The sequence below is a fragment of the Halichoerus grypus genome, chromosome 5 (genome assembly GCF_964656455.1).
Source record: "Halichoerus grypus chromosome 5, mHalGry1.hap1.1, whole genome shotgun sequence".
Classification (NCBI taxonomy): domain Eukaryota; kingdom Metazoa; phylum Chordata; class Mammalia; order Carnivora; family Phocidae; genus Halichoerus; species Halichoerus grypus.
Window position 1 is genome coordinate 37,794,461 of NC_135716.1, and position 10,769 is coordinate 37,805,229.

Below are 10,769 nucleotides of genomic sequence, written 5' to 3' on the forward strand. Positions count from 1 at the left end.
TCCTCCCTGGCAACCCGCTCTGCCCCTTCCCGTCCAGCCCACTCCCTTCACATCTGACCTCAAATAGGTCTCCCGGCCCCCTCCATGCCTCCCAGCCGCTGCCAGAGTCACGTTCTGACAGCACTGATTCAGTCAGGTGTCCCACCCCAGTGGCGGAAGAATGAAGCTGAAGCTCCTTGGGTGGCTTTACTCGAGACTTGTTCACACCACGCTTCTATTCAGCCACTCTGGCTTCCAAGTCGCCACCGTGCCGGCTGCATGCGGGCCTCCGTGTCTGTGCTTGTGTAGGTCCCTGTTCCTGGAGCTTTCTTCCTTCCCCTTGGCCCCATCTCTCCGTCTCAGACTCCCTCGGCCACCTCTGTCTGGCCAACGCCAACACTCTTTCCATCTGTACCCCAGAAGTCCCATCTTCAGGAGGAAACATTTACGGCTCCTTTCCTTGTGTCCTCACTCCCCTTTTCATTCAAAAGGCTTTTTGTAGCTTCCAGGTCTCTATTCTACCAGAGCCCTTTGGTGGAGGGCAGCGGGGGAGGCACCAGGTGGACACGGGTGGGGTTGGACTCCAGCACAGGTCACTCCCAGGAGGCCACTGGTGGGCTAAGAACAGGCTACGTTGAATGGAAATAAAATGAATTCAAGGGAAGGCCTACAATAACTTCAACAAACTTAGCCTCTCCTATCCTTCCTAATTTTCTGTCTGTTCTTTCCCTTCAGTCTTCTCTGCCTTTTCTTTCCTTCACTCTCTCCTTCTGTACCCCCTTGTATCTTTCCTCTTTTTTTTTCTGGCTTCTTTCTATCCCGTCTTCCTTCTGTAGGAGCTTGCACCAGCTCCTAGGCACGCCTGTCCCCTTTCCCTCTGGTGTATCTCTTTCCTGTGTGCCACATCTTTGAGGCCGCATTTGTATCTACGTTCTACTGAAAGAATCGGCTTGTCGCCTGCAGACACAATTATTTGCTTTGGAGAATTTAGCCAGGAAGATGATAAGATTGACAAATGAGGTCACAGAAGGAAGAAAACCTGGCAGATTTTCAGACCTAGAGTATCAATTGGATATTAAACCAGACAAGCTCCTTGGGTAGAAAAGCTAGTTAAGAGTCTTCCTAAAAATAAAAGGAGATAATAACCATGTGAGCACAGTATTTAAGTTCTTCCCTCAAGAGGAGGTGTTTGCTTTTCCTTTGAAGATGCAAGGCATCCTGGCCCCAGAATATGCCTGAACACCCATTTCTGCCCCGGTGGGAGAGGAACGTGCACTCCGCCCCACTCGGTGGGGATGCAAGGACTCTTGAGACCTCGAACACCTTCTCAGCGCTGCATGCGTGTCCCTCAGCACCTTCCTCAGCCCCCAGGAGACCGGAGGCAGGTTCACACCGCCTGCTGCCCACCGTTCTGCCACTGTTCCTCAGCGAGAATTGTGTGGGATGGGGTGATCCATCTGCCCTTGCTCCACTCAGGGGCCCTGGGACCTCTCGGGAACAAAGTGGGGGTGTCCATCCTGCTTTACAAAAGGAACACACATAAGTGGCAAAGAGTCCTGAAGCCAAATGGGATCAATGTGATTTTCCTCTGGTCCAGTGATTTTTTAATAGCAGGAATTTGGATTAGGTGTATAAATAGTTTCAAGCCCAAGGGAGACACTTGTCGGTTATGTTAAAACTCTAGTCACCTGGCACAGACAGCAGTCCAAACATTTCTCTGGTGTCATTTTCCCTGAGAGCGTCGTCCACTGTGGTTGGTTACTGAAGAGAGAAATGAAAGCAGATAGGTTTGTGAGCAGTCCCTCTGCTCTGCTTAAGGTTATGCTATACTGTGAACGTAGAGGGGCCCGCAGAAATTCTGTTTTTGCATCGAGACGGAAAACTGGCCAGGGCTTTAAGGATGATCGAATCCAACCCTCTTGCTTTACAGCAGGGGGGTGTGAGGCTCAGAAAGGCCAATGATGTGCGCGAGATCACAGAATCGAAGGCAAAACTGAGAGTAGAGCTCAGTGACCTTCCTACAGACATACTGCGGCCTTTGCAATAGCTCATGGTCTAAGGCCCTACCAGGTTAAGTAGGTGCTGAGGGCTGGTTCCATGTATCCCCCAGCAACATTCACACCGAAACAGCCACTGCACTCAGCAGAGCCCGGACGCAAGTTACGGTCAGGGAGGTACCGCACACAGTGGGGACAATGGCACCTGGGAGCGTGGGGTGGGCTGGCAATGGCGGGCCCATCAGTGGTGCTGAGCAAGACAGAGGGGAAGGGGAAAGGGGCTGTCCGTTTCATGACGGTTCCAAGAATAAATGACCATCCTTTCTACAAAGCAGGCTGGAGGCTCTAGATCCTGGTGGAAAGGGGGCCACCTCTGTATGCCTGCAAAGAATAAACAGCAGCTCTTCCTTCCCAACAAACACTCAAAAAGCCCAGCCTTTCCCAAGAACTCCGGTCCCCGGTGCCGCACACCCTTGTTGTGTTTGCCACTCCATACATAATTGAAGTGCCTTAAGGAAGCGTAAATCATCTTTTTCTATTTAATCTTCGAGGCTGGCGTCCTGAGTGCATCAGCGTTCCCCCTCATTCTCGAGTCGAGCCATGGAGACTAAAGTGTAGCCACCAGACATAATGGTTCAGCAGGGCCCATGTCCATGCGTGCACAGTAGTGTGTTAATGAGTGTTAAAACTGACATCTCAAATACAGTGTTCTCACTTTTGAAAATTACAACTCTGTAACAAGTCATGCTGTTAAAACATACAAGAAATACCAGTTAAGCCTTCAAGTAGATAACACACTGCCTATACAGATCACTGCTACCCCAAAGTGCAGAACAAATCATTTTCTTTGAAATGAGGCAAGAATTAGCAGGTAGTTCAATTATTTGAGTACTAAGAGAAGTAGAAATAACAGATCCAAATGTTAAATACCAATTACTACCTTAGGAGCTACAAATCAGCTCGGCATTACAGCATGTCCCTCCTCAGGAGCAAACCCAGGAAATGAGGGCATTTGGCTTAAAACACAAATCTATAACCAATATCCATGCAATAAAGACACAGTGTCACTTCCAACTGGCACTTTTGAAATGCTCATCACATGTGTTGTCAGAAGGGCCTGGTCCATCCATGTGTCCCAGTGGCATTGAAAATAACAACTTTCAAATGCTGGGAGTGAAGTTGCTCTTAAGCAACCAATATCCATGCAATAAAGACACAGTGTCACTTCCAACTGGCACTTTTGAAATGCTCATCACATGTGTTGTCAGAAGGGCCTGGTCCATCCATGTGTCCCAGTGGCATTGAAAATAAGAACTTTCAAATGCTGGGAGTGAAGTTGCTCTTAAGCCACAGCTGGAAACAAGTGATCTGAAGCTTCTATTGTGTCCCCCTAAAGGAGGTTTATGGGTCAGTCTGACAGCCTGGTGGCCAAAGATGCCACCTCATAGTTGTATCCTTAACTCCAGAAACAGAGCATAAAATTAACCTGATCCTCCCTGACTAGTTTCAGAGACCAGAAGAAACTGCCACATAAGATGTTACCTAGACGGAGCCCAACGGAGAGCACTTATACTCCATACCTTGGTGGTACTTGGAGGAAAGGAAGGTTATTTCTCCCTAGGCCACATCCAGGCACCATCCTTTGTGGGAATTAGCTCCAGGGTTCAAGCCAGTTGGGTTGTTCTCTCTCCCTCTGATCTGAAACCACCACTTGGAGAAGTCAATGCTATTAGGACATTCTCACTCTCAGAAGTGACTAAAATTCCAGGATGGGCACAGTGATATTTTATACAAGTGTATAAATATGTACAAGAGATGTTAAAAAGACAGTCTCTAAAGCACTTTGGGATTCCCCCAATGAAAGGCACCAAATAAATGCAAGTCATTACTAAAATGGAAAGTCAAGTTTTCTAGCTTTCGCATCGGTGAAGAGTAACCACTGGGGGTTATCTCTTTTTTGGTGATAAAACCTGCCTGTTGAGAAAAATACTCATGAGAGTGACCAAGTTATTCTGCCTCCTGCCTTTGTTTCAACTTATCACAAGCTTTATGGCCAGTGCCATGGATACCATGCTCGGTGACCTGAGAACCCCGATCCTTGCCAAACTGAATAGTCCCCGAAAGTTTGTACCCTCACCTGCCCGCAGTGCAGCCAGGGATGATCTCATAAATTCTCTGTCATCCAGTGCTAGAAGCATGAGCCCAACCTAGTGCTCCATGTGCACCATGTGCAAATTCTAAAAAACAACGCTGCTCTTTTGACTGGTGGCCAGTTGCCCCCAAGTCATCTCACCTTTCCTGACGCTTCTACAAAGAGACATGGACGGTAGACCACCAGGCACTGGGAGGTGGCCACCTCCATGCCCCCCATGAGGCTCCAGTCTCATGGAAGAATTTGAACTGGAGACTCAAGGGTATAAGGGACTACTGCGTTCATCCAACCATTTGCCCACTCTGTAGAAGCCATGGCAACTATAAGTAACAAAGCCTTCTGACAAGACCCTGAGGTATGTATTTTCTTCAGCCAGCTCAGACACAAAATGGACCTCTGTAGAGAAGGCCCAAATCTTGGATAAAAAGCCTGCCTAACTCCTCACTTAGACCCCTGGATTCAGCAGCCTTTCCAAAGACCAAACAATAATGGAAGCCAACTGACGGACCACCTGATTACCTGGAGAACTATGTTACAAAGGGGCCCAGGTTCCCTTCACCATGTTGTGTGCTAGTTTGACGGAAGAAGAGGAGAAAGGGCATTGTAGAGAAGGAAAGCATTCTCAACTTTCAACCCAAGTTTAAAAATTTAAAAATTTAAAGGTCTTTTAAGGAGCAGTAAGCTTTTCAAGAAGTTTGCAATTGATGACATTTTATGAAGTAACAATGTTTTGTTTTACAACTCTTTCCTTGCTCCTGGCCTCTACCCACCCTCTCCCAACAAAAGGTCATTGAAAATGGAAGTAAGCACTACAGTATTTCCGTCCTGGGTAAGCCACACAGAACTTCACTCATGCATGTCTATATTTTGAGTACACACTTCCACGCTGCAGGGTTTCCATGTCATACCAGGAACTCCAGGGCAATTAGAGCATCATATATAACATACTGTATCCTAGAAGCAAAATGATCCAGGTAAATTCTGCTCGGAAAGAAAGGGGCTCTCATTTTATGAGCTTCCAGAGCAGGCAACAAAGTTTCTAAGCTACTGCCCTTGTTAGCAACCCAATAATGTTTGCCTCAGGGAGATAATAACAACAGTAAGAAAGACAACACGACCTTACTTCTAAACATCTTAAAAAATAAATATTGCCAAAACATGCTTATATCTAAGACACAGCAAAATTTCGTCAAACGGCCTAGCCCAGGAACCTCAGCCAGAAATAAATGTCTTTATGGCCACCCTAGGAAAGATGAAGGCCTGGCTTTGAAAGGTCTTCAGGTATCCCATGATTCGGCCTACAGTGTAGCTGAAGCCCTGTCCCTAATGCTTCTCTTCTTGGGGGGGAAAAAAAAATCAATCACCACTACACGTTTAACTGAGTAACATTCTCTAAAGGCCACATTTACGAGATGAACATTAGTGTACATCGTTCTAAAGGTGACCGGGGTACCCATGCAAGTCACATTGCTGCAGATTATTCTACTCATGGACTTGCATTGGTCCTGTGTGCTTAACTTCAGATTCTTTGTTTTGGTCACAACATTAAATGAAAGCAATGGATAAAGAACTGAGATTTTGTTTTCACATGACTGAGCAAAATCTCATCACAGCCTTGCCAACCCCACAGATGTGTTTCCACCGGACAGACTTGTGGGGGCTTTTGGTACAAGACTCACACGACAACCTCAGAGACGAGAGCACAGACAACTCACAGTACTGGGCCACGAGCACTAGAATAGAGCACACGATAAACAGAAAAAATTAGCATTCTGGGTGGTACTCATCTGGCAGAAAGGTGAACATTGTATGCCCACGAAGCAAAGACCAGTGAGTGTCATTTCATGGAAGGGTGCAAAGGCATGGTGTCTGACGCAACACCCTCTAAAAATGATTCTAAAGGCTGTGGAAGCAACCTGGGGTGCATATCCCATGCATCTCTCCCCTGTGGGGCTGGACCCACTCCTTAGGCCATAACCCTAAGGCGCCTGAACTGTGCCAGAGGCCCAAGAGGCCACTTAGCAACATGGGTGTGAGGATGATGAAGCCTCTCAGCTAATGTAAGGAATCATTTAAACTTAATTCACTTGGTGAGCTCCTGCTCATGTTCGTCAGGCTTGCCATGAGGGATTTAACTTTATGGGCATAGTAGTCCCTTAAATTGACGGAAGGGACTTCTTTCATTCCATCTCCAAAGTCACAGCTGCGCATGGCACTCTCCAGTTGCTTTTGGCGCCGGTAAAAGTGGGAGAACTTATTGAAGATCAAGGTGATGGGCAGTACCACCACCAGGATACCGGCCAGGATGCAGGCAGAGGCGGTCAGCTTCCCTGCCGTAGTTCCTGGGACCACATCCCCATATCCCACAGTGGTCATACTGACGGTGGCCCACCACCAGCAGGCGGGGATGGTGGCCAGGCCCTCGTTCTCCTCCTTTTCAATGGTGTAAGCCACAACGGAGAAGATGGAAATCCCCACAGAGAGATAGAGCAAAAGCAGCCCTACTTCTTTGTAGCTGTATTTCAGGGTGGCCCCCAGGGAGCGGAGGCCAGTGGAGTGTCTAGCCAGCTTTAAGATGCGGAAAATCCGCATCAGCCTCAGCACCTGGGCCACCCGGCCCAAGTTGGCCAAGGTAGGTGTGCTCTCCACCACCAGATTCACCACCAGAGTGATGTAAAAGGGGACGATGGACATGAGGTCAATAAGGTTTAGGGCATTCTTGAAAAACTTGAGGAAGTCAGGGGCCACAGCAAACCTGGCCACCAGCTCAAATGTGAACCAGGCGATACCAAAGTGCTCCACAATTTCGAACCTGGGGTCCTCCCCCGGGTTGCCCTGGCTGTCAGGTATTTGGAAGTCCGGCAGGCTATTCAGGCACATGGTGGTGATGGACCCCAACACCACCAGGATGGACAAGATGCTGAAGACCCGGCTCAAGACCGAGTAGCCAGGGTTGTCCAGCGCCAGCCACAGCTGCCTGCGGAAGTTGCCCAACGGCTGCCCATCGAACTTGGAGGCGTCGTTGTAGAACGCCAGGATCTCATCGAAGGAGGACGTGGTGCTCTCCTGGTCGCTCTGCTCGTCCCACTTCTCCTGCTCGGGCTCCACTTTGCGGCCATGATAGCTGTAGCTACAGCAGGAGTCGATGAAGAACTCGTTTATGCCCCAGTACTCGATCTCCTGGCTGAAGGAGAAAACGCACAGCTCCGCCATGACGTGAAGCTTGCCGGTGTGGTAGAAATGCAGCACGTAGGGGAAGAGCTCGGGGTTGCGGTCAAAGTAGAACTCACGCTGGACATCGTCGTAGTCATCGCAGAGCTCCAGAATGGCCTCGCGCGAGTGGCAGAGTAGCAGGCGGCCCAGGCGCGTCTCAGGGAAGCGCAGCAGGGTGTGCGAGCGCAGCCGCCTCTTGAAGCCTCCTACGTTGATGCGGATCTCTCCGTCTTCGACGTTGGCCTCGGACACGTCCCACAGGCTCTGGCGGGTCATGCTGGAGACGCCCGGCCGCCCGTGCCGCGCGGGGGCGCTACACCTGCAGGCGGAGGAAACCACGTCTTGTGAGCGCCGGGCGCTCGGAGCCCGGGCGCCCCTCTCTTGTCTCCCCACCCCTCTCTGGCGAGCCCAGTCCCTCCAGGCGGGTCTCTGGGGGGCTGAGGGCACTGGGATGGGGGGGAAGGTTCCATGGGGTTTGGCCCCTTCCCAAGGAAAGGTTTGGGAGGAGAGGGTTTATTTTCGGTAGCATGGCCGCTCGTCCACCCCCACCCCGGGGGTCCTGTCGATCGCTTTACGCTTGCGGGGGTCGCGCCCCCGCGCCTGTGAGAGCCCAGGGGGGCTGAAAGCTGACCTTGCCCGTAGGCAGGCGGAGGAGACGTCCCCGCCCGCTCGCCGCAGACAGGCGGGACTGTACCTGGGACGCGCACGGGCAGGGCTGAGGTGGGGGGCGCGCAGCTTCGGGAGGGGGGCGGGGAAATTCACCGCTCGTGTCTGTAAACCCGGGCTCAGGGTAGGGGGCCAGCCTGGCGTCCCCTGCGTCCAGCCCGCAAGACTGGAGTCCCCTCGCCCCCCGCCCTGGGCCTCCCCGCCCGCCTGGCGCGGTGCCCCGGAGCCGCGTGCGCCGCGCCTTACCCAGCGGAGCTGCCAGGGCTGGCCCTGCGCGTTCTGGAAGCGCTTACCTGCAAGCACGGGGGCCCGCGGCCGAGGCCGGCGGGAAACTTCCCCGACCTGCTTGTTAGCATCGCTGCGGTCGCCGCTGCCGGCTGGCTGTGCGTGTGCGCGCGGGTGCGAGTGTGTGTGCGCCTGTGTGTGCGCCCCGCGGGCCGGCGGGCGGGGTCCGCCAAGCGTCTCCTCCTGTCTCGGGCCGGAGATGCCGCCGCCGCCCGCAGTTGCGGGAGGCTCACAGGTGGCTGCGTGGCCCCGCCGCTTGCAGAGCCCCCCTCTCTCGATCCGCATGCCCTCAGCCCCCGAGAGAGACAACAGCTCGCGCCGCGGGCGCCCGCGGGAGCCGGAGCGGGAGCGGAGCCGGTGCGCCTCGGCTTGGCCCTGCGCTGGGGCGCAGCGCGGTGGTGCTGAACGGACAGCTCCACGCGCCCCAGCACCGGGCGCGGCCGCCGCCCCAGACTCCGGAGATGCAGCTGCCGCCGCCTCGGCTCCTTGGCTCTCCTCCGGCGCGTCACCGCGACCCTTTTGCGTCCCCGGCTCGATACAGGACCGGCACCTTTCCCATCCCTCAGCGACAGCTGTTACTGCCACGCTCCCTCCTCCCAGGGTGCAGGCAGGGGACTGCCTACGGTGACCTTTTCCCACTGGGTGCCGGGCGAGAGCACAGCTGGGGAAGGAGGGGCGGCTTGCGTGAGTCTGGGGGAAGGGCAGGGCTCGAGGAACCCCGGGTTTCCCCTTTTAGGGACCTGATGAAAAGTTTCCTGAAGCTGGGGGTGGGCGTTGGGGAAAGGCAGCTGGAGAGAAGAAAAGGGGCAGGGAAGCCTGAGGTCAGCTCATCTTAGCTTGCCAGGGGCGGGATCGCAGGCCCCACCTCCTGGGAGGGAATCAAAGGAGTTCTTTTGCGGAATTCTGTATGGGCGCCCTGTGTGTAGTGCACAGGCCGGTGTGGTGTGCAGGCTTTAGAGGATGGTAGCGAGCTCTGTGTGTGTGTGTGTGTGTGTGTGTGGTCTGAGGACAGTAGGACTTTTCAGTGTCTGTATGTGCAGTGTTGATAACAATGGAACATCTGAAGGGTGAGGAGATGTGCACAGTACAGTACAGTACCAGAGAACCTGGGGCATGTCAGTGTTGCCGGTCACAACGGGTGACTGGGTCCAGTGAGCTGTATTGCAGTGTAGTATTCAGTGGGACTGTGATGGGGTCTGTGTGTGATCAAATGAGCACTGTGTGCCTGTGGACACAGTGGGGACCGTGCAGGCGTGGGTCCAGCGTAGATGTCTGTCCAGTGTCAGCGTGCTCAGTATCTGTGTCCCCATTCCCCAGGAGACTTGTGGCCTAAATCTGAGCTCTTGGTCTTCAAAGATTGTTCCTTAAGTCACTGCCTGTTGGGCCTGAGTTGAGAAATGGACCCACAGTCTCTGGGGAGCCCACTCCCCTTAGTCTCTCAGCCTTTTTCATAGACCCCATTTGCAAATACTGGAGCACCATGTGAGTTAGCAGGGAGGTAGTGGGCTACAGTCTTGGTCAGAAGTGCTGGGGGAAGCCCTTGTGGTGGGCGCTGGACCGGCAGGACTGCCAGCCCAGCCACAGTGGAAAGCACATCCTCTCTGTATGTGGGCCTGGCCTTGCTGTCCCATCTAGACAGGTGCCCTGGGAAACGCCCGTGCTTTGGGGCTCCCTGGATGGCCTGGGGAAGCCCCTTGATCTGGCTTTAGGTGGGGGCTCCTGAATCCAAGCCCAGCTTCACTTACAGGAGACTGTCCCTGTGCCAGCCTCACTGGCCTCCAGATATGCATGTGGGGGTGTGTGCAGGTGTGGGGGGCTGAGGGGGCTCCACAGCCTTGTCCCTGCAGGATCTGCAAGGGCAGGGGATTCCGGGGAGGCAGGCACATGTGGGAGGGGAGAATAGGGTGGTGAGGGTCACATGAGCTTCCTTTCTCTTGTGTCTGATGCTTTTAGAGAGGGGTGTGTGTGTGTGTGTGTGTGTGTGTGTGTATGACAGAGAGGGGGTGGGGGAGAGAGAGAATCTGGTATTTGTTGTCTTTGTCTCCATCTCTGTTTCTATCAAAGTCTGCATTTGGAGTGTGCACACCTCATCCCCTATCTAGGGCTGTTGGGTCTATCATTTGAAGTCTGTGGCTCCCTCCACACTGGCTGGCTTACAGTGTAGAGACCCCTGGGTCTCCTTCACCCCCATGGGAGTGCTGCTGAGAGTGTGCCTGCCCTTGTTGAGGGTGTGTGTGTGTGTGTGTGTGTGTAAGTACATGCGTGATCGCTGTGTTGTTGCCTTTTCATTGTTTTTCACCCCCTCCCACACCTTGGGGGCGGCGGGGGCTATGAGATCTCCCTGCTGCAGGTGTCCATCACAGCAACACCCGAGAGGCTGGCTCTCTGTGCCCTTGACTCGCTCTAACCCTTCGCTTCCACCCTCACTGGGTGCTGTTGGGCTTCTGACCACCCCAAAACTCAGCCCCCCTTCTGCT

General features: G+C 53.2%; 1 protein-coding gene across 1 annotated transcript; it reads right to left on the reverse strand.

Moving 5' to 3' along the window:
* Positions 1 to 3,173: 3,173 nt before the first annotated feature.
* On the reverse strand, positions 3,174 to 8,984 carry KCNS2 (potassium voltage-gated channel modifier subfamily S member 2). Its single transcript, XM_036086497.2, has 2 exons — positions 8,301 to 8,984; positions 3,174 to 7,660 (listed from the first exon to the last, which is right to left on the reverse strand). Exon 2 carries the CDS (start codon positions 7,615 to 7,617, stop codon positions 6,184 to 6,186), a length of 1,434 nt encoding a protein of 477 aa, XP_035942390.2. The 5' UTR covers positions 7,618 to 7,660; positions 8,301 to 8,984; the 3' UTR covers positions 3,174 to 6,183.
* Positions 8,985 to 10,769: the final 1,785 nt, after the last annotated feature.